This window comes from Chlamydomonas reinhardtii, chromosome 1, assembly GCF_000002595.2.
Source record: "Chlamydomonas reinhardtii strain CC-503 cw92 mt+ chromosome 1, whole genome shotgun sequence".
In the NCBI taxonomy this organism is placed as follows: domain Eukaryota; kingdom Viridiplantae; phylum Chlorophyta; class Chlorophyceae; order Chlamydomonadales; family Chlamydomonadaceae; genus Chlamydomonas; species Chlamydomonas reinhardtii.
Window position 1 is genome coordinate 1597173 of NC_057004.1, and position 22492 is coordinate 1619664.

General features: G+C 64.1%; 3 protein-coding genes across 3 annotated transcripts in view; 2 read left to right on the forward strand and 1 right to left on the reverse strand.

Moving 5' to 3' along the window:
• Positions 1-1173: 1173 nt before the first annotated feature.
• On the forward strand, positions 1174-9616 carry CHLRE_01g008402v5 (uncharacterized protein). Its single transcript, XM_001700252.2, has 10 exons — positions 1174-1743; positions 1868-1938; positions 2308-3998; positions 4073-5718; positions 5952-6308; positions 6396-7035; positions 7188-7754; positions 7972-8317; positions 8481-8727; positions 9083-9616. The coding sequence occupies exons 1-10, from the start codon at positions 1643-1645 to the stop codon at positions 9225-9227; spliced, it is 5811 nt and encodes a 1936-aa protein (XP_001700304.2). The 5' UTR covers positions 1174-1642; the 3' UTR covers positions 9228-9616.
• Positions 9617-12467: 2851 nt separating this feature from the next.
• Positions 12468-20383, reverse strand: CHLRE_01g008450v5 (uncharacterized protein). The gene is made up of 13 exons (XM_043058248.1): positions 19981-20383; positions 19579-19723; positions 18866-18946; positions 18368-18451; positions 17949-18083; positions 17362-17475; positions 16837-16962; positions 16430-16465; positions 16036-16101; positions 15630-15737; positions 14937-15053; positions 14493-14584; positions 12468-14146 (listed from the first exon to the last, which is right to left on the reverse strand). Exons 1-13 carry the CDS (start codon positions 20142-20144, stop codon positions 13771-13773), a joined length of 1644 nt encoding a protein of 547 aa, XP_042928162.1. The 5' UTR covers positions 20145-20383; the 3' UTR covers positions 12468-13770.
• Positions 20384-20483: 100 nt separating this feature from the next.
• The window catches only part of CHLRE_01g008500v5 (uncharacterized protein), a 6462-nt gene continuing 4453 nt past the window's right edge, over positions 20484-22492 (forward strand). Inside the window, exons 1-4 of the mRNA XM_043058249.1 lie at positions 20484-20851; positions 21168-21280; positions 21654-21875; positions 22159-22260. Coding sequence (XP_042928163.1) covers positions 20578-20851; positions 21168-21280; positions 21654-21875; positions 22159-22260 — 711 coding nt within the window. The 5' untranslated portion in view covers positions 20484-20577. The remainder of the gene's footprint in view (positions 20852-21167; positions 21281-21653; positions 21876-22158; positions 22261-22492) is intronic.

Sequence of the window (22492 nt, forward strand, 5' to 3'; positions counted from 1 at the left end):
GTGTGTGTGTGTGTGTGTGTGTGTGTGTGTGTGTGTGTGTGTGTGTGTGTGTGTGTGTGTGTGTGTGTGTGTGTGTGTGTGTGTGTTTGTGTGTGTGTGTGTGTTTGTGTGTGTGTGTGTGTGTGTGTGCGTGTGCGTGTGCGTGTGCGTGTGCGTGTGCGTGTGCGTGTGCGTGTGTGTGTGTGTGTGTGTGTGTGTGTGTTACTATCGCCTGCAGGTTGGCCAGCTGGCCGGAGCGTGAGGAATGCGTTTCAGCAAACTACCAGCATGCCAGCAAGTCAGCGAGGTCTCGTTACAGTAACTCCAGCTTATGCCAGCCGCGTGTCAAATGTTGGGGTCAGGGAATTCGCTGCACATTACGGGACTATGCCAACATGCCCCTTACCCTGTCCCATCGCACCCATCGCCCTAGACGGTCAGGCGCCGCGAGCACAAGTGCACGACCCACAACCCAATCAATTGAATGGTGGGGGGAACCCGGATAGTGAAGCTGCCAGGCAGGCCCAAGGCCCTGGGCAGGCCCGAGCCGGCCAGAGGCAAACGCTCCCTGATGCCGCACCGAAGCTGCAATGCGTTACACGATACTTAGTCCATATGATACGTCCAGACAGTGCACATGTCTCACAGATGGCCGCCCTAGCCCGGCCAAAGATGGGGTGAGAACCCAGCGTCCTGGCATGGCCCTCGAGCCCCGTTAAACGGCATCTTCAGCACTCGGGGCGGGGGGGGGGAGGGTCCGCCCCGAACCCTTCCAACATTGGCCTCTCGGGAACCCAAAGCACCAAGCCCAAACATTCTGGGGGAGTGGGGGACGCTCCTTTGCAAATCTGCAAGACGCCAAGACACGAGGTCACGAGCACTAGGTCCAGACGCCAGAGCGCCAAGTTCGGATGCACGCCGGATTCAAGTGCGCGGTCAGGAGCCCGGATACGCTCGCACGCTGCACGCATCCTTTTTGCAATTGATGTGCATCACCCTTCTGCGCCCCTCTTGCACGTTACGAGCCCAGGACCCCCTCATCACAGGTTGCGGTTGCCTTGACGCGCTGCGATCTCTTACAGTCTTAGGCCAGCGGAGATAGCACTCTGCCACCCACCTGCCCAACCCGCAGGCGGTTCCTTGCCCGGCGTAGGGGAAACTGAACAGAACTCCACAGGTAACCCTGGAGGAAACCCGGAGCCGCCCTCGACTAGAGTATAGCAGGATTACATGTGTTACCTGCGCCGACTTCAGGAAGAGGGTTGTCCAGTGTCCGCCGACTCGAGTTAGGGGCGAATCTTGCGGGCTCGCCGTCCCGCGCCGTCAATCGAACAAAAAGGGCGGCAGCAAATTTTTACCGACCGCGACAGCCGATCTATCAATGGTCTTCCATAAACTACCCATTCATATCATTTCAGCATCTACGCCTGTACATGGCGCCCCATACGCGAAGGGCGCGCAGCTATTAAATTCCGTGCCGGCGCAGCTTTGGTGCCCTCCGGCTGCTTCTGCGTATGTACACAGAAGAACAACTTTCGTTTCCCTGCCGGCTCGTCCTCTCGCCCGCGCGTCCTTGGGTGACTCGTCGTTCGCCCGTGCCACAGCAGTCTCCGCGCGTTGACCACATATGACTGGACTCATAAGATGCTGCTTCTGGCCTCGTATGGGCCCAGAGACTAAAGAGGCGACCGAGCGAACGCATTTTGATGTCGACTTTCCTGGGCGCGTGGCTTCATGCGCAGTTTCGGACCTCATAAAACAGAGGTAACTAATCTGCAGATAATTTCATACAAAGATGCGCGTTTCAGCGCGTCCCTGACACCGTCTGCTGACTTCGTGGAGACGGTCCACGCACGGGAAATGCAAAATTTGCTTTCCTTGCCCGCAGTTCATCGCACAATGAAGGCTGCCGCGCTAGAGATGCGGTTCTGCGTCTCGGCGGCACCACAAAGCCCAGCGGTAGGTTCGGTTTGCTGGGCGGTTTGCTTGCCGGGTTTTGTATTAGTACCTCAGCATCGGAAGCAAAAGAGTATGTGACGTAAGCAGACGTGTTGAATAGCGTCTGTCGGCGTGTCCTGCAGTGGGGCCTGGTCTGGATGGCCCGCTTTCTGCTGGTGTAATGGCAAGCAGTTTCGTCGCGGCTCCGTCGTAGTGCCCCAGAATAGGACATATCACATCAACCGCATTAATCTGTGTGCTCCAAAAGAGGACAGCGGGACGTTCACACTGGCCCAAGTAGTGGAAGGGGCGCGCACACCACGGGCAGTCTCCCACGCACGTTTCGTGCCTCTCCGCCGCCCCCGCCCCCGCCCTCTGCTGCCCGCGCAGGACCCAGCCGCGGCTGCCATGTAGATGTCATCACTCCATGTCCTCAGCACGAGCCGTTGGCTGCTGGACCCACATGCAACGCAGTAGCTGCTGCGGCTGCTGCCGCTGCCCCAGCAGCGGCAGGCGGTGGCGGCGTGATCCAGCTGGCGGCGGCACCGTGCCCCTCAGCACCACCAGTGTTAGGAGCGCTGCTGGCGACAGCAGCCCAGCGGCCCATCAGCAGCAGCAGCGCTGCTACTTCTGTTGCTGCTGCTACTGCCACCGGAGGTACAGTAGTGCTGACCAACAGCTCTCCCTTCTCCCTGCGGCGGCCGTCGGCTGACGTGGCAGGCAGTTGCGCCTACAGCAGCTACTGCCGCAGCACTACTGCTGGGACCAGCAACCGCAACAGTAGGGAGGTGGCGGCGGGCGCCGCCGCCGCCGCCGCCGCCACCGCCGCCGCCTTCGGCGTCCCCAACTGTATTCTGTCCACGCCATCCGCGGCTTGCGTGATGGGCAGCGGCGCAAGCGCTGTTGTCGCTGCCGCGAGAAACACCCCTGCTGCGGCTGCGGTGGAGGAGGAGGCAGTGATGACCGCCGCCGTCGCTGCTTCATACGCCTGCGCTGCCGCCTTGGCGGTGGAGAAGGTGGTGGCGGTGGCGGCGGCGCGGCAGGAGCAACACAACAGTTGCTGTGGAACGGACCAAGGGTCGATCACCGCTGGTTTCACGCCCGCCGCCACCGCCGATAACAGCAGCAGCGAATCTGGCACCGCAGCGCCCGCCGCCGCCGCTGCCGCCGCTGCCGCAGCTTCTGCTGCTGTTAATTCCTCCGTTCCTCCGCTCGCATTTCCGGTTCCGCTCACGGCGCTCACAGCAGCAACTACAGCAACGGACGCAGCCGCTGCCCCAACGGCCGCCGCCAGCGCTGCCGCCGCCGTACCCACGTCGGCGGCGGCGGCGGCGGGCACTGTGCCCCACGTGATGACGGTCGGCTTCCACTCATCCTACGGCGCACGCGATTGGACTGAACTCGAGACCGGTCTCTTCACCACCCGCCACTCATCCGTGTCTGCTGTGTCCTCGGCGGCGGCGGCGCAGGCGGCTGAGGCCGGCGGCGGCGTCACAGGCGGCGGCGGCGGAGGCAGCGGCGGCGGCCGCGGTCTGGATGATGACGACCCACTCGGCTGGACCTCAGCCGCCAGCGGCGACGGCGGCGGCGGGGGAGCCGTGGCATCGCCATATGGCGGCGTCGTGCCCACGTGCTGCGCTGCTGGCTGCTGCTGCTGCGGCGGCGGGGCTCTCGAGGCCTGCTGCCAAATCGACAGCCACTACATTCGGATTGCGGCGCGTGCTGCCAGGTTAGGCGTCAACCCCTCCTTCGGCGCCCAAAACTGGTACGAATTCAAGACCGCCATCTTCTCCTCCCAGCTGCAACAGGCCCTGGCGTCGCCGTCAGGCGGCGGCGTCGCCGGCGGCGCCGCGAGGGGCGGCGGCGGCACCGGCCTGGAGGGTGACACGCCGCCGCTGCTGCAGATTGACACGGGTGGCGACAGTGGCCTGTGGGGCGCAGACACGCTGCGGCAGGAGCAGCTGAAGCAGCAGCCGCTACAGCTGATTGACATGCACGTAGGCCGGCTGCATGACGAGGAGGAGGAGCAGGAGGAGAAGCAGCGGGCGGCGGCGGCGGTGGCGGCGGCTGGCGGCGTGACAGCTAGCTGTAGCGCTGGTGGATGCCAGCATCACTGGCAGCAGTAGCAGTGGCTGCGGCGGCGCCGCCGGCGCAGGTAACGCCGCCGGCGGTAGCGGCGGCGGTGCCGGCGGCGGCGGCAGCCGTACGTAGGTCCGCCGCTGCAGTCTCGGTGATTGCGGTCACGGGCATCGGCGGTGGCGGCGCCGTCAGCAGGCCAGATGATGATGCCGAAATAGAGCCGCTGCCGTCGCAGCAGCGCCTGGACTCGGACCCAGGTCTGCCACCGTTCGTGATGGGCACACGGATGGCCTTCCCCGCCGGAGCCATCTCCGGTGCGCCCTGGGCGCCGGCGCCAGCCGCGGTGGCGGCGACCACGGCGGGGGCGGCGGCGGCGCAGCAGCCGGCGGTGCAGCTGTCGGCGCCTGCTGATAGGGGCTCCGCGCCGCCGGCTTCAGCAGCAGTGGGGTTGTGGGACACTTTGGTTCCACAGGCAGCAGCAGCGGCGGCTGCCACGGCAGCGGAAGGGCCGCCATCCCCACTGCAGCTGTGGAAGCCTGTGGGGATCCATATTATCGCGGCGGCAGCGGTGGCGCCGGCGGCGACGGCTGCTGCGGACACTCGCAGCCGCCACCCTCTGCTACCGCCCGTGCCGCTCCCGCGCTCCCTCCTGCTGCTGGCGCCGCCACAGCCGATGCGCATGGCAATTGACGGATTGCCTGGCGCGCGCGGTGGCGGCGGCTGCGGCGGCCACAACTTCCGCAGCCACAGCAGTGTTTGTACGGCTGTGGATGATCCTGACACGGTCCGCGGCGGCGGCGGCGGCGGCGGCGGCGGCGGCGGCGGCGGTGCCGGGCGCCGGAGCGCGGCCTCGCACCCAGCTGCTGTGGATGGCATGTCGGCGGCGGCAGCGACGTCGGTGGCGGCGCCGGCGGCGGCGGCGGCGGCGGCAGCTGGGCGCGCATTGGCGGCGGCGGGTTACAGCACCAGCAACTACAGCTGCTACGGAGACGGACCAATGGATGGTGCCATCAGCAGCGGCGGCGGCAGCCACTGCGCCCCGCTGTCTACCTGCGGCGGCGGCCATTGCGCTCGGCTGTCTACCGGCGGTGTTGGCGGCATTTGTCCGGTGGCAGCGGCGGCGGCGACGGCCGTGAGCACCGGCGGCGGCGGCGGCGGCGCGGCGACGCAATACCTGCTGTCAGGCGGGCTGGTCGTGTCCGGCGGTGATGGCTTCGTACTCAGCCTCCCCAACGCCGCCGGTAGCAGGGTTAACGCCGGCGGCGGCAGCGGCGGCGGCGGCATTACTTGCCTGGACACGCAAAGCTTCGGCGGCGGCGTCGGTAGCACGGGCGGGCTGTTGGCGGCGTATCTGTTGCCACCCAGCCATTCGCACGCGCCCTCGGCCGCCCGTGCTTCTGCCGCCGCCGCCACCACCGCTAGGGGCTCGGCGGCTGATGAGGCCTCTGCAGGCGGCGCCGCCGGAGACGCCACATTCGCAGCGGGGCTCTCCCGACAGCCCCAATGGCAGCCGCAACTGGTGGCGGCGGCGCCGCCACCGCCGCCGCCCGCCGTACGGCCCACGGGCCCGCCGCCGCCACCTCTGCTTGCCGCAACCGGCGCAGCAGCGGAGACAGCATCAGCAACGGTAGAGGCGGCGGCGGCGGTGGCGGCGGGCGCTACGGGTGGCGGCGGCGCTGCTGCCGCCGCTGAAGAGGGCGGGGACGGTGTTGACAACGGCGGGTAGGAGCGGCACGCGCTCAACACATGCATGCTCGTGTTGCGTGCTCATGTGCGTGTGTACATGCGTGTATCGCTCGTGCGTGTGCTGACGCCACGCCATGTTCGCAGTTCGCTCTTCACCGCACACGCTCAGGCACATACCGTGTGTGTTGTGTGATTAACTTGCCGTACGTACATCCGCATCACCCTGAAACCACCCACCCTGCCTGATGCTGTCCTGTCCCGGTGTGCAGGTGGTGCATCATCGACCCTGCCGGGGGCGAACTGACCACGACCATCACCAGCACCCATACCCACAACCAGGTCCAAACCCACACCACCATTCCCTCTGCCGTCGCATCGCCTTCGCCGCCGCCGCCGTCTCCACGCCCCCGCCACCTGCTGCAAGCACCACCGCCGCCGCCGCCGCTGCTGCCGCCTGCAGCCGCTCCGCCGCGGCGCCCGCCGCTACTGCTCCACCCCGGCTCGCTGCGGCGCCTGCTCCTCACCTGCATCGAGCGCAGCGCAGGCCCAGGCGTGGTCACATTCCACGCCGTGCTGCCGCCGCCGCCGCCGCCGGTTCTGCCTCCGCAGGTGCCGCCGCCGTCGGTGCCTACCGGCAGTCCATCTCCTGCTATCACTGATGCTGACGATAGCGATGCTGATGAGGCTGGGCGCGAATGAAACCGTGGCGGCAGCAGCGGCGGTGGCGGCAGCGGCGGCGGTGGTGGTGCCGGTATGACGTCGCTAACCGTCAAGCTAACCGAGATGCCACACGGCCTGGACCTCACGTGCCTGCTTGCCGCGGCCGACGCCGCTGCCGCCGCGGCGGCGGCCGCGGAGCCGGCGGCCATGGAGCCGGCGGCGGCAGGGGCGGCTGCGGCGGTCTTCGGCGCAGCAGCGGCGTCTCCATGCGCCGCCGCTGCCGCCGCGCATCAAGCGATTGGCGCCGCCGCCGGCCCACTCGGCGCCGCCCGCGGTGCGGCGGCGATAGTCGCCGCCGCCACCGCCGCCGCCGCCGAGGCCGCCGCAGCGGCTGGCGCCGCCGCTGCCTTCGCCTCGCAGCAGCAACAGCACGCCCTGCAGTTGCAGCTGCAGCACCCGCAGCAGCAGCCTCATCCCATGCCGCTTGCCGCCACCGCCGCCGCCGGTGCTGCCGCCGCCGCCGCCGCCGCCGCCGCCGCCGCCGATGCCGCCGCCGCCGCCGCCGGTGCCGCCGCCGCCGCCGCCGATGCCGAGGAGCTCGAGGGCTACCGACTGGCTTGCCTGGACGTGGCGGCGGCGGCATCGGAGCTGGCGCTGCTGCTGCGGCTGCCCCCACACGCCAACATCGCCAGGGTGCGTAATGAACGTGTGTGAATGTGTTCTTAGAAAGCAAGATGAGGGAAAGGGCCATGGCTGCTTGTGCGTGCAACAGTGTTCGTTGCTCCTTGCTTGTATGTGCCAAACATGGCCGGCGGCGGCACATGCATGCGGTACGGTACACGCAGGTTGTTGCGTGGCACTGCGGCGTGGTGCTTGAGAGCCGCGCCTTTCCCGCCGCTGCTACTGCTACTGCTGCTGCTGCTGCTGCTACTGCTCTTGCTACTGCCGACGGCGGCGGCAGCGTCATGCGTGCCGTGCTGGTGCCGAGACCTGCTACTGCCGCCGACTACCGTGGCGTGCCGCCGGAGCAAAAAGACACCCGCGGTGCTGTGGCGGCCAACCCCGCCGTCCCCACAAACGTGGGCTCAACGCCGCACCCTGCTGCCGGCATCATGCTTGAGGACGGCGACGCAATCGCGGCGACAGCCTCCGCCGCCGCCCACGCTGCTGCCCCGCCGCCACCACTGCTGCTACAGCCGCCACCACAGCTACTGCCGCTGCCGCTGCCCTCGCCCGTATGCCTGGCTCTGGTGACGGACTGCGACAGGGGCACCCTGGAGGCGGCGATGCAGGTGCGGCCGCCGCTGCTACCCGACCTCCTGAGCCTGGCGGCGGCGGCGGCGGCGTGTGGGCCGGCGGCGCGTGGAGCGGCGGCGGCGCCGGCGGCAGCAGGCCTTTCGAGGTCCTGGGAGGTGTGTGAGCAAACACGCGATTACATGAGTTGTCAGCTGCTCTTGCATGCCGCCGTAGCTGTTGCTGTAGCCGCTGTGGCTGCAGCTGTAGGTAGCTAGCTTGCGGGAATGCACGCGCCGGTGCCGGCGGGCTCCCATCCGACCCGCCCCCATGTCTGTTTTTAACACGATCTACACCAGAAACACATACACAACCCGCTCGCTCGCCCGCACGCAGCCCCTGCTGCGGACGCTGCTGGACGTCGCCGCCGCGCTGCGCCACTTGCACACGGGTGGCGGCGGAAACGGGACCACCTGCTGCGGCAGTCTGCCGCCGGCGGCGGTGGCAGTGGTTCACGGCGCCCTGACGCCCGCCGCCGTGCACCTGCGCTCCTGCGCCACTGACCCACGCGGCTGGGTCGCGGCACTGGCAGATTTTGGGTCGGCGCGTGCCGTTGCTGCTGACGGCCGCAGCGCTGCCGCTGCCGCCGGCGGCGTTGCAGGCGGCCTGGCGGTGGCGGAGGCTGCCGCTGCTGAGTGCGGTGGCAGCGACCTCCGCTACATGCCACCAGAGGCTTTCGAGGGTGGGTGGATTGGTGGGCGAATGAAGTGGCGTTCGCTGCGCTGTGGTCGTTGTTGCTATGCGATGCATCGCCGTACTCCAACCATGCATCACACATGCGCACGGCGGCAACCCTACCATCCCTCAGTACGTATGTGTGTGTTTCCTGCGCCACACGCGCTCAGGCGCGCCGCCCGCCCCACCCGCGGATGTCTACGCCTTCGGCCTCCTGGCCTGGAGCCTGGCCCACCGCGGTGCCGTACCGTACGACACAGAGCTGCGGCAGGCGGCGGCGGCGGCTGTAGCGGCTGCCGGCGGCGGCGCCGTCGCCGCCGGGGAGCAGCAGCAGGAGCAGCTACTGTCGCTACTTCCTCAGCTGGTGTTGCGGGGAGTGCGGCCGGGCTTTGGGTCGCACGTGCCGCGGACGTACAGGTAGGTGGCGTGGCGTGGCGTGGCGTGGCGTGGCGTGGCATGGCGTGGGATAGGCAGGGGTTGGGTGGCGTGGGACAGGGGTTGGGTGGCGTGGGACAGGGGTTGGGTGGCGTTGCGCGGCGTACGTACGGTACGTAGGCGGGGTGCGCATGGGGTGGCGCGGCGTGGCATTACTAGTGAGCGGTAGGTGTGGGCGTGCTCCTTGCTGCTTGCTTGCTTGGACACCTACCTACCGCCTGCCTTCCTGCGCCTAGCCCGCCGACCCGCACCCTGCCCCTCGCCGCCGCCGCCTCTGCCCAAACGCACACTGCCTTACTTTACTTCCTCTTCATGCCCCACCCCCGGGCCATTTCAGCGAGATGGTGCGAGCGTGCCTGGCCCCTGACCCCGCGCTGCGGCCCACGGCACACGCGCTGGTCGCGCACCTGTCCACCCTGCTTCACCTGGTGGCTGTAGCGCCGCCCGCGGCCGGGGCAGCAGCAGGGGCGCCGCGGCAGTAGCTGGCGTCGTACGTTCCGCCAGCAGTAGCTGGCGCTGCCGCGCGCGGCAGTAGATAGCATGCCGAGCGATCACAATGCACGCATGCATCCACTCGATCGCATTTTGCATTTGAAAGAGAAATGAGGCTGGCTACGGCGAACGGCTACGCCGTGTGGCCCTCGAAACGAGCATGTAGGTTGTGTTAAAGAGCACAAGGAAAACGTTGCGCAAAGACAGTGTATGCGATGCAGCAAAGCGACGGTTTACGGATGTTACCTGAAGTTACCTCGCATACCTGCTGCGTTGAGCCGCCGGTCTTACCAACCGGAAATCGCGCAACCCCCGCTACTCTAACCTCGAGGGGGGATTAGTGTCCACACGCTCTCAAGGGTGCAAACCCATGCATGTGCTCACGGTACCGTGAGGCCCAGGCACTCCTACAATTCCCAGCTCCGCGTCGCTACTCCTGGCCGCTAAGTCCAAGCTCCCGCCCAATCCTCGATGAAATTCTCACCTACGAGCGAATAAGAAAACAACAGAGCACAGGGCGGCAGCAGGGGAGTGTCACGAACAAGAGCGAAGGAACATGTTAGCGCGGCGGCGCGCGACGAGCAAGAGCAAACACGCAGCCCAGTCCCAGCCCAATTAACTATACTAGGGGTTGCGCGATTTAGGAAAGAGACGGAGGGTGGGCGACCACGAGCAAGTAAACAGGCGGGGGACGGCATGGGCGCATGCATGACGGCAAATGCAAATGGGGTGTCAGCACCATGGGCTGGCGGGGGAAAAAACCCCCGCTCCCCACTCCATGGTGTGACGGAGGCGGCACACGCTAGGTACTCCCCTCATGCGGCCATGTAGCACCAGGTCCAAGTACATGTACAGCTTATGGGGACGTCGATGCCGCGGGGCAGCGGCACGGGGAGGGCGGGCCCAAAGTCAGTACAGGTTATGGCGCAAATCAGAGGAACGCGACAAGCAGGAGGAACACGGCGCGCCCGAGGCGCCACAAGGCCCCCAGCCCGGTCCCCGACCCCGCGGAACGGGCTCCAGGCCTAGTGCCCAAAACTCCGACAAGATAGCAATTTTCGGTAGCATCGTCCAGACGCGACGGCACGCAGCACAGCACTGAGTAGGACGCCGAAAATTACCCTTCGACAGATTTGTGAGCATAGGGCAATTTCACCACCAGAAATTGTCCATACACTCACAAATCAAGTCGCTAAAACACGAGCCCTAGAGGCCCCGGCACGCCCGCGGGACATGAACCGGCTCGCGCACTTGTGTTAAAGAGCACAAGGAAAACGTTGCGCAAAGACAGTGTATGCGATGCAGCAAAGCGACGGTTTACGGATGTTACCTGAAGTTACCTCGCATACCTGCTGCGTTGAGCCGCCGGTCTTACCAACCGGAAATCGCGCAACCCCCGCTACTCTAACCTCGAGGGGGGATTAGTGTCCACACGCTCTCAAGGGTGCAAACCCATGCATGTGCTCACGGTACCGTGAGGCCCAGGCACTCCTACAATTCCCAGCTCCGCGTCGCTACTCCTGGCCGCTAAGTCCAAGCTCCCGCCCAATCCTCGATGAAATTCTCACCTACGAGCGAATAAGAAAACAACAGAGCACAGGGCGGCAGCAGGGGAGTGTCACGAACAAGAGCGAAGGAACATGTTAGCGCGGCGGCGCGCGACGAGCAAGAGCAAACACGCAGCCCAGTCCCAGCCCAATTAACTATACTAGGGGTTGCGCGATTTAGGAAAGAGACGGAGGGTGGGCGACCACGAGCAAGTAAACAGGCGGGGGACGGCATGGGCGCATGCATGACGGCAAATGCAAATGGGGTGTCAGTTGTGTGTGTGCGTGTGTGTGTGTGTGTGTGTGTGTGTGTGTGTGTGTGTGTGTGTGTGTGTGTGTGTTACAAAGTACGAGGACAACAAGCGCAAAGTAAGACAGTATGTGTGTGCGCGGGGCGTGGGTGTCGATAGCGTTACTTGGCATTGATACAAGCAATGCGTCCTTGAACAAGGCAAGATCCCTACTCCCTTCGTTGAGGAGCACTGCTGTCTGCTGCACAACGCATATGTTCATACCTAAATCACAAGGTGGGTGTTCATTTTTTACATGCATGTGTTGAGGGGAGGCTGGCAACGCAAGCTAGCAAAGCCAGTCCCGTGCCGGGGGAAGGTTGGCTGGCCGGCGGGCGGGTGGGTACGTAGCTAGGTGCGACACGTCCGCCTATGTATATGTGACGGACAACAGCAGTGAGCACTAAGATCGACTGATGATGAGCGCCGAGCAAAGCACGTTAGCTTAGCTCGGGATGCTTCATTCCTTGTCCACTCGGTACGGAACGGCACGGCTGCAACAGTATTAAGTTGCGATGCGCAAAGTTCCTGATTGTTTCGAATTCCTCCAGGACTGCATGAGAGGGTAGAGAGGGTAGCGCGCACCGCCATTTGGCGCGGCTGCTAATTACGCATGCGCCACTGAGAAAGTCAGCTGTGCGGCGGCGGCGGCAGTGGTGCGTGTTGTTTGTTGTGTGAGGCCGGCACGCACACGCGGCAGCTGCTGTATGCTGCACAGAACGGACACGCATGGTTACTGTAGGATTGAGCTGAGGTATGGATGATGATGATGATACGGCGACGCGTTGAAGGTATTGTACACCGTAGCAGGGCACTTGTACATACATACGAGGATTGATACTGATCGGGTTACGGTAAGGTTATTACTTACTGACAAGCAAACGAATGGAGGTCGGGAGAACACTCGGCGTATACGTGACGTACGCTTGCTGCTAACCGCATGCATGTCACAGCATGGAAAGGAGGTTGAGCGGGTGCCACATAGCGAGGCAGGTGGATGGTTGGTGTTTTCCTGTGTGTCCACTAGGGTTATGAATGAAAGTAGCAACGCGAAGTGTTCCTAATTTGGCTGCTGTGCACGCCTATGGGATGCATGCGTACAGTACAACAGTACGGTAGTACGGCAATTAGGAGCATGGAGGGCGAGGTAGGCCTCATACGCATCAATGAACGGATACGTGCTGACGACGGGGTTTGTTATTCTTGGCGCGGCCTGGCAATGTGGAGGGCTCTGCGCGTGCATGCATGCATGCGCGTCTTTGAGGGCTGGAAAGAAGCAAGGGGTTCAGGTCGGGCCAGGGCGGAACGGAGGCTGCTGGGGGCTGGTCGGTGGGTGCGGCGGGTACGGGTTGGCACGGCGGGTACAAGGTTGCATGAAGTGAGCTTTTTCTTGGGGGTTACGTCCTTTGACCCGTCCAGTCGTTTTAAGCGCTCAGTCGGATCATTGATATGGGTGCGGTCTTAACTAGCTACGCACGGGGGTCAGTCGGAATTGCAAGTTAGTAGTTCGGGACTTCCAAAGGACATTGCTCGGAGGTGGGGCGGGCGGTTACATGTGTGGCTGTGTCTTTATACCAAGACAGCACTGCCTCTGGAGTCTGGAGGATTCCCTTGCCTGCTCGCTAGCTTTGGCTGCTGGCTGCCGTGCGTACTGCAGGAATGAACTGCTATCAGCACCTACGCTTCCGTCCATGGCGGCGCTGGTTGATGATTGACGGATCGGTGATGCTTCTAGGGAGAAGGAAAAGGAATGACTTGCATGATGACTTGCCTTTTGGATTTATAATCATGGGAATCATGGGGATGATGGGGAGTCGATCGTGTCAGAGGCTGAAAGTGGTGACGTCATAAGGCCATGCACCGAGTTGCTTGTCCGCGCGCTTCCAAAGGCGCTGCTCACTGCCGCTGCCTGCGATCACGGCTGAAGGAGTTGGACGGCCCGCATGGAGCCAGACAGCCAGTATGTTCACCAATGCAAAGAATGATGGAAAGGCTCGTTTACGAATGCATGAGAGAGGGCCTTTGGATTGGCTTTAGTTGGGGCCTTGGCCCTTGGGGGCACGCAAGCCTGGGTTGCGTGCGCGGGTGGGAGCACCAGCAGGTTCCAACGTACTGCGCTGAACGGGTTGTTAGGGTGGCGACGCGTTTAGGTTGCTGAAGCAGTTGCAACGGTTACACATATTTCTGGTGGGAGAAACCCACATTCCCAGTAGTAAGACCTCCTAGAGAAGGGCCTTGAGATGCCTACTGACCAGCTACGCTGCTACAGGGAGGGAGGAAGGGCCATTGTGTATTCTGCTGGTGCTGGTTGGCTTGCACCAGCTTGCTTTGCAACTTGATATCACATCTCATCGTACATTCTGGTATTCTATTGTAACTTCACCACACGCAATGCCAAACTGCGATCCCGCCTTGCTCTTTTGCCACCCACTGTGCCCCGTCTGAAACCCCGGCGGCGCGTTGCACCTCCGAAGCCCCGCGTGTCTGCGTGTGTCGACATGTATGCGCCTGGGCCGCGTGCCGTGCTGCCACGAAACACAACTGGATGCCGCGCGGGCCTGCCAGACTGACAACACTGGCAGCTCTTTCCGCCTCCTCCTCCTCTTCCTCCGCCTCCACTCCACGCCACATGCTACAGCCGCTGTGCTACATCTGCGCCGCTACAGCTGTACTCCTCATGCTACAGCCGCACGCCGCTACAGCTGCATCGCCAGCATGGCGGCCGCCGCCTCCGCCGCCGCCATCCGCAGCTGCTCCGTGTCGCGGCCCTGAGTCAGATCACCGCCCTCATCACCCCCCGCGCCGCCGTGGCCGCCGCCCATCCACGTCATCCCAAACATGCCGTCCTGCGTGTGCGTGTCGCCGCCGCCAGCTCCGAAGCCCCCGGCTCCCCCACCGCCGCCGTACAGAAGTCCCCCGGTGCCGCCAGACGCCGCCGACAACAGCTGGCCTGCGCCTGCCCCGCCGTTGGCAGTAGCATGCGGCAGTAGCAGCGGCCCCGTGTTGCTGCTGCCGGGCGGCAGGCCGGGCGCCACCGCCGCCTCCAGCTTGCGGTTGTAGTCGGACACGGCCCTGGGCAGTAGCAGTAGCGGCATTAGCAGTGGCCGTAGCGTCAGTGGCAGTAGCAGTTGCGGTAGCAGAGCAGTGGCAGCGTCAGCGTCAGTGGCAATAGCAGTAGCAGTGGCAGCGTCAGCGTCAATGGTGACAATAGCAGTAGCAGGGGCGGTATTGGGTCGTGGGTGCGGTGTCATGGCACACAGTCCCCCCCCACACACACAGTCCCCCACGCACTCACGAATCCACACACAGTCCCCGACACACGCACAGCCCCACGCACACATATATATATATACACACACACGAATCCACACACAGTCCCCACCGTCGCCCTCCCCCCCCCACACACACACACGCCCACCTGCGCAGCATGGCGTACTTGTCCATCACGCCCCGCACTCGCGCGTCCTTGTGCGCCGCCACCTCCGCGGCGCGCTCCCGCCAGGCGCGGATCTGCACCGCACAGCACAGCACACACAGCACACACACGCATACAGGCATACATGTGGACGGTGTCAAACACGCATGCGTATGGTATTAGAAGAGCAGGTCGGAACAAGTGTGTGGGAGGAAGACGGGAGGGTGGTGCGAGCTCGTAGCACCCTGTCCACGCCTGCTCCACTGAGCCACCTGCCACCCACTGAGCCTCCTCCACACATCCCCGCCCCGCCCGCGCCCTGCGCCCTCAGTGCCCTCTGTCCCCCCCCATTTCCCTCCCCCGTCCCTCATCTCCCGCCCACCTCCCTCGCCCCTCCCCTCCACATCTCCCTCGGCCCTCCCCTCCACACCTCCTCCCCGCACCCACCTGCGCCTCCTGCTCCGCCGCCCGGGCGTCCCCCGCGGCGTGCTCCGCCTCCACCGCCTCGCGCCGCTTGGCCTGCTCCTCCACCAGCGCCGCCGCCGCCTCCACCTTGAGCTGGCCCTGATGGGGTGGGGGTGGGGGAGGCGGGGGGCAGGGGTGGGAGGGAGGGGTGGGAGGGGGGAGAGGGGGGGGGAGGGGAGGGGAGGTTACATTCATGACATAGGGATCACGCAACCAGGAACAACAATACAGTAGGGCACGGGGAGGGGTGGAGGCGGGCAGGGGTGGGGAGAGTTGGGGATTGGATTGGCGGTGCCGCACGATCAGGCCTTGCGCACGAGCAAGGAGACACACACGCAGCCCCGCCCAGTCCGTACATACAGCCCCAGCACACCGCAGTCCCCACAGCCCCGACCCCGGCCAACCCCCCATGCGCACGTCTCTCCGCTACCCACCCCCGCCTCAGTTCCTTTCGAATTGGTGCTGACTACCCTACCCCTCCCCCGCCCAGACCCTCATTCCCCAGACCCTCACTCCCCAGCCGCCCCATTCCTTCCCCCCCATTCTTTCGCATTGGGTTCGGTTGAGTTTGGGCTGGTATCTACAAACGCCCCCATCAACCCACCCACCCACCCACCCACCCACACCCACACCCACACCCACATCCAACCCCCCCCCCCCACACACACACCCCACCTGCTGCTCGATGCGTCCCAGCTTGTCCTGCAGGCTGGCCAGCTGGCGCCGCGAGGTGAGCGCCACAGAGGACAGCTCGCCGTAGCGCCGCTCCTCGCCCGAGATGGCCTGGGGGGCGGGGGGTGGGGGTTGGGGGGTTGGGGCGTGTGTATGCGTGTGTGGGTGGATGGGGGGGGGGGGGGTTGGAGGTGGGAGGTGGGTGGAGATACGCTAAACCATGGGCGGGGGTTAGAGAGGGCAGGGAGGTGTGTGGGCGCAAGGACGCGGGGCGCACACAGGCCGATGTCGGACTGACTGTACGTGCACGGCACTGCGTGCATGTGTATGTTGCTGCTCATTTGGTGCAGAGGACCACTCTCACTCACACACCCACACATCCAACACCCACACACGCCCACACCCCTACCTCTCGTGTGTCCTTGGCCGCGGCGCTCACGTCCTTCTTGCGGGCCACCACCCCCTCCAGTTCCTCCTGTGTACGCGCGTGTGTGTGTGCGTGTGTGTGTGTGTGTGTGTGTGTGTGTGTGTGTGTGTGTGTGTGTGTGTGTGTGTTTGCATGGGTGTGTAGGGGAGGTGGAGGGCACAAGTGAAGAGGCGGTCAAATAAGGGCGCGAGTACACGTGCACGTTTGCACGGGCGGCGGGTGGACAGGGCGGCGGCTTTGGCGAACAGGGCCCACGCCTTACTTGGTCTTAAGCACACGCAGACGCAGACGCACACACACACACACACACACACACACACACACACACACACACACACACACACACACACACACAACCACAAACATACGGCCGCACCTGCAGCTTGATGCAGCGCTGGAGCTCGCGCTCGAACTGGGGAGGGGGACAAGGGGCGGCGGCAGCGGGTGGCGGCGTAGGAAGGGGCGGGAAAATAGGGAGCAGCAGGAGGTGAGCCCCATATGCGGCCACATGCACCACAGCCTTGTTTGGCCAACGACTGGGTTCCCTTTTCACAAAGCGCGCGCATTAACTTTCCACCATCTCCACCCACTTTGCGTGCGAGCCTCCCGTTTCCCGTTTCCTGCCACACGCCCTCCCTCCCCTCCCGTCTCCTCCCTCCCCTCATCTCCCCCCCCGCCTCCGCCTGCGCTCCGCTTGTTGAGCTTGGTTTGGTCCAGTTTGGGCTGGTATTTACAACCCTCCACCTCCCCCCTTGCCCTCCCCTCCCCTCCCCTCCCTAGTACCTTGGCCATGACCTCCAGTTTGCGGTCGTGGTCGTTGCTTGCGGAGCACAGCGCGGCGTAGTAGGTGCGCTGCTGCTCGGTGGCGGACACCAGGTCGGCGATGGCCAGCCGGTGCTTGTCGGGGCTCTGGGGGGGGGGAGGGATGGGGATAGGGATAGGGGTATGGAATAGGGGAGGGAGGGAGATATGGGATAAGGACATGGGATAGGGGTATGGGATAGGGGTATGGGGGGGACTGGGGGAGGGAGGGGTGTCAGACGGTGCAGTTCGGGCGACTCGTTGGTTCCCTTCCACACACATGCACGCACATGCACAACGCCCGAGCACATGCAAAACGCCCGATCTCCCCAACCCCCAAACCCCCACGCCCCCCATATCCCCGGTTGGGTTTAGTTTGGGCTGGTATCTACAGCCCCCCACCCACCCACACACACACCCACACACACACATACACAGACACTCCACATGCCCCCCCCACCCCCGCACCCCGTCCCCCCACCCCCGCAACCCCCATCCCCCCCCCACCTGCACGATCTGGTCCTGCAGCTGCTCCGCCTCCGCGTGCAGGCCGCCCAGGCTGATCTTGGCCTCGGCCGCCGCGTCCGTCAGCCCGTTGATCTGGCTCTTGAGCACACGCACCTGCAGCGCGTGTCAGCGTGTGGGCCGAGCGGGGGGGGGGAGGACACGGGGTTAGGGCACGGGGAGGGGGTTGCAGGGCAGGTGAAGTGCGTGTTTAGGGTGTCTAGGGTGTGTCCTGACTCACAGAGAGCAGCGCGGCTCTCCATTATGCGTTCGCCCTCCTTCGTTGAGCTCGGACATATAACCATCGCCCCCTCCCCTCAATATTACGTTTCTCGCGCTCTGCATCCACCCTCACCACATCCGTCCTCTTCGTCCCTCTCCCCTCCCCTCTCCCCACCTTCCCCAAAACACACACAAATACACATACATGTTTCTGCCCCTGCGCTCCCTAACACGCGCACACACACACACACATCCCCTTGTGCTCTCCAACGCATCACCTTGTGCTATCCTAAAATCGCACACACACACACACACACACACACACACACACACATATACACACACATGCATCCCCGCCCCGCCCCCACCTCGTTCTGCAGCGCCGCCTGCGCCCTGTTGAGCTGCGCGTTGGCCGCCGCCGTGCCCGCCGCCTCCGCCTCGATGGCGCCCACCTCCGCCTGCCGGGCCGAGCGCAGCTCCTGAAGCCGCCGCAGCTCAGCGGTCTGTGCGGCGACAAAGGGATTGTGTGTGTGTGTGGGGGGGGGGAGAGTTGTATGTGTGTGTGAGAGGGGGGTAGATGGGAGGGTAAACTTGACAAAGGAGTGGAGAGATGGGACGGTGCGGAAAATGCGAGTTTGGAGCTTGTGGTGGGAAAGAGGAGGTGGCAGGTATGGGCCTCATCGCACGTGCAGCCGGCCTGGTTGTCCTGAGGAATGCAACACATCCTCCCCGCCGCCCCACCCCACGCCCTCCACCCCATGCCCTCCATCCCCTCCTCTCATCTCACATTCCTCTCGTACTCCGCCGCCGCCGCCGCCTCCGCCGCCACGTTGGCTGCCAGCCCCGCCTCCAGCTCGTCCACCAGCGCCACCTGGGGGAGGGCGGGTGAGCGTGTGCGTGTGTGTGTGTGGGGGGTTGATTTGCCTGTGCCAATAGAAAAGGGGGGCTGAAGGTGCGGATTTGCGTGTGATTACCAGCACAGCAGCAGGCCCCGCCACCCGCCACCCGCCGCCCGCCTACGACCCTTGATCCTTGCCGGCTGGGCGCATGCCAGCCACACCCCGCAGCCCTGCACACACACACCCTCCTGACCGTCCTGCCCCTCCTCTTCCCCCCCCCTCCTGCGGCCCCCCTCCTCCGCCCGCTCTCCTCCTCGCTCTATTGCATTGGGTTTGGTTTAGTTTGGGCTGGTATTTACAATCCCCCTCCTCCGCCCGCCCTCCGGCCCCCTCCTCCCTTTAGTTTGGGCTGGTATTTACAGCCCGCCCTCCTCTGCCCCCCGCACCTTCTCGTCCCTGAACTTGGCGAAGTTGATGAGGGCGCACAGGTTGCGGCGCAGGCGGGCCGGGTCGGGCTTGAACACATCCTGAGGGTTGGGAGGAGAAGGGGAATAGGAAGGGGGGTCGGGGGGGATTGCTTATGGAGGTAGGGAGGTGTGGGTATGTGTGTATCAGGATGGCAAACCGGGTGGGTTGTATGCCCGAGGCCAATGAACTAGGTCCCAAGAGTTAAGGAATCATCGCCCAATTCAGGAATGCAAACGCGGTGAGGAGGATGCGGCGCAGGTCAGCACAGGTCTGCCCAAGTCAGCACAGGTCAGCACACGCCAACCATGGCACTGCATCCAGTGCGCTACGCAGCAGCTCCAGCTGCCAGCAGCGCCACCCCCCAGGTGGGTATACAATGTGCGTTGCGCATTGCAGATTTGCGGGTTAGACTGCAAGCGCGCCGCGAGCCTGGCTGCAGCTCAATGCTCAACTACTGCCAACGCGGACATCAGACCTGTGGGCTGGTTCTGGGTCTTCCTTTGGGATTGGAATACCCCCCCCCCACACACACACACACATCCACACCCACGCCCACCTCCATACTCCTGTGTTCTCCCCTCTGACTGCGCTCCTCCATGCCTTATACTCCCAGCAGCGTTTCTTAGTGTAATAACCACAAACACCCTGTCTTTCTTTTCCAGCCCAGTTTAACCTCACAGCAAGCACACACGTTTAGGTTGAAGTCCTTGACGCCGCAGATGAGCATCAGGCGCGTGAGATGGCGGAAGAAGTTGGTGGTGGGGATGGACTCGTCGTGCAGCTCCGGGAATTCAAATACGCTCAGGGCGCTGAATTTGGGCTGCATCAGCTCCTCCCTGTTGAAGCGTGTTGTGTGTGTGGGGTGTTGCAGGCGCAGGGGCGGATATCGATGTGGAGCGGCAGGAAACATGTGGGGATAGGCGTTGAGGAGTGTGCGCGCGTGTTGGCAGGTCAGCGGCGGCCCCGCGGGACCCACAGAGCCCTGCCTGCCCCTCATATATAGCCAGCCTTGAAGCTCCAAAGAGGTCGCAGGGGCCCACCTCCCCGCAACGACGGGGTCCTGAGCTGCTAGGTGGCACTAGGCCCACCGTACCTGGAGATGCCAGCGAGGGCGATGACCGCCTGCTCAAAGTACGGCCGCACACCCTCATACGTCGGCTTTGTGAGCTGGTTGATATCAAGGTAGATTTGGAGGTCCGCGAGGCATTGTTGAATCTCCTCTGTGGACAGGTTCGTCGGAAAGCTGAAAGAAGACATTGTCGTGCAGGTGCTCCTTCTCCGACCGCGTCAACGTCAATTCTTTGCTATTAGTGAGTCGCCCAGGCTATAAATTGAGGTTGCCAAGCCTCAGCGGCAAAGGGTGCGGTCTTGCATTTCAAGTTGTCAACAGTGCACTGTTGTGGAATAGCTAACAAGTTGTATGACTACTCAGAAAACAGCGATGCTGTCATGTATTGGAAAGGACCCAGGCGTGAAGTGCAGGTCAAGCCGTGTCCGTGACAGCTATGGTAGTGAGCCACAGTTGAAAGATAAAAAGGTGGAAGGTTGCATATTCGCGCAGTGATATGCTGAAGTGGCCTTCTGCAGAGGCCAGGTCGGAACTCAGCACGGATCCACCATCGGCCGAGTTTTCACGAAGAGTCCTTAGTGCTTCTTCACTTGATCAATAGCATAGTGCACAACAGCTACAATGCCTGCAGCTGATTTTGTCAAGGAAATCCAGGCCCGCAAGTTGAAACCGGTCCAGGACAGGCTGAAGAAGGAAAAGGCATCGCAGAAGTATACGCCAGACCCAAAGAAGCCTGGCGAGTACCACTCGCTCTTACACGTAGCAGCAGCGACTGGGGATGTGCCCATTCTCGACGCGCTGCTTGCCGCAGCCGCCGATGTGACAGCTGTAGATCAGGACAACAACACCGCGCTCCACTGGGCCTGCCGGAGTGATGCGGGCGCCAAGACAGTCGGTGCGTGGCCGGCATTTGGGTCGGCATGTGGCCGGCATGTGTGTGATCAGGACATGTCGACGTGGCCACCCGAAGCACGTGTCGGCCTGACCCTGTGCCGCATCAACTCCATGACAAGTGTAGAGGCTTTGACCAGCATGCTGAGGGGGTGGGGCCCAGGCCTTGTGCGCTGCTCCGTGCCGTGCTGTGCCCTCTGGCGCGGCCCTCAACCCTGCGCCCCGCCCTCACCCGGCACACCGGTCCGTCCCCCCAGCATCCCCGTCACCATGATCCACCCCTCAACGCCAGCACCACCACTTAAAACTCCCTCTACCAGAGGCGCTGCTGAAGAAGAAGGCTAAGCTGGATGCGGTGAACAAGGCAGGCCTGACGCCGCTGGCGGTGGCGGCGGCGGCGGGCGCGGGCGCGGTGGTGGATGTGCTACTCAAGGTGGGAACCGCGGACGGCGATTGTTGCGGATACAAGGGGAAAGGAACAGCGAAGCGTCCGCTTAGGGCAGCCGTGCTGTTAGAGGGCATAAGGCAAACGGGGTTACTGTGCGTTCACTGCGTTTTGGGGGGGCGTGCTTGTGATTATGTGGCGTACTGGCGTAGCGCCCGGAGTAGCTGGCTGCGGGGCCGTGGAGACGCGGGGAGATGTCTAGGGCACAGGGCGGGTGGGCCCGTGTTGTAACACGCAGGCATGATATATTGCATCCGTCCAGCTCGCCAGCCAGCTGGCTGGGAGAGCAGGAACGAAGGGAAAGAGTGGCAGAGCTTCGCAAAGCGTTGACGCGCATTCTTTGCCAAACATCCAAACACAGGCAGGCGCCAAAGCTGACTTTGCGCCGGCGGGCGGCCCCACGCCCCTACACGCGGCCATTGCCGCAACTTGCGGCGGTGGAGCCGCCAGCACCACCACCGGGGTGGAGGGCAGCCCGGCCGCCGCCTCCGCCTCGGCCTCTGGTTCGGGGTGTCTGAAGCCGTCGCTCATGTTGGCAGTGGTAGACAAGCTGGTGGCGGCGGGGGCACCACTGGCCGGCAAGGTGGGCGGCAGGGGCGGCGGAGCCGGGGCGGCGGGGCTGGGGGGGGGGGGCGGCAGGGAGGGGCAGGGGAGCGGTGGCTTGGGCCCGGGGGAGGGGGCTTGCGGTAGGTGGTGAGGGGCGGGCTGGAGCCGCGCGTGCTGGCAGCCGATCCAGATCCAGGCACAGACTGGTCAAGGGTGGAGCCGGCGGAGGCCCTTGGTGGCAGGTGCTGCTCCTGCGCTGTCCTGCCTTGTCCCCTAACATTTGTACACACACATACACACACACGCACATACACACACAGGACGCGGGCGGCCGCACTCCCCTGATGGTGCTGGTGGGCGCGGGCCGGGTGGCGGAGGCGCTGCAGCTGATGGAGCGGCCCGGCGTGGGGCTGGACGAGCAGGTGAGTGGGTATGTGTGTGTGTGGGGGGGGTTACTTTGTTGGGGGAGGGCAGGGGTTTGGGGGGGACGAGCAAGTGGGTGGGCGGGTGGGGGGTTAGTTTGTTGTTAAGGACCAGCCCAACCTAGTCCATATGCACAAGGGCGAGGAGGAGAACGTGGCGGGGGTTAGGGTGCTCTGTGACACACGTAGCACGAACGCTCGTAACGCATGCACGTGTGCCGGCGTCGGGGAC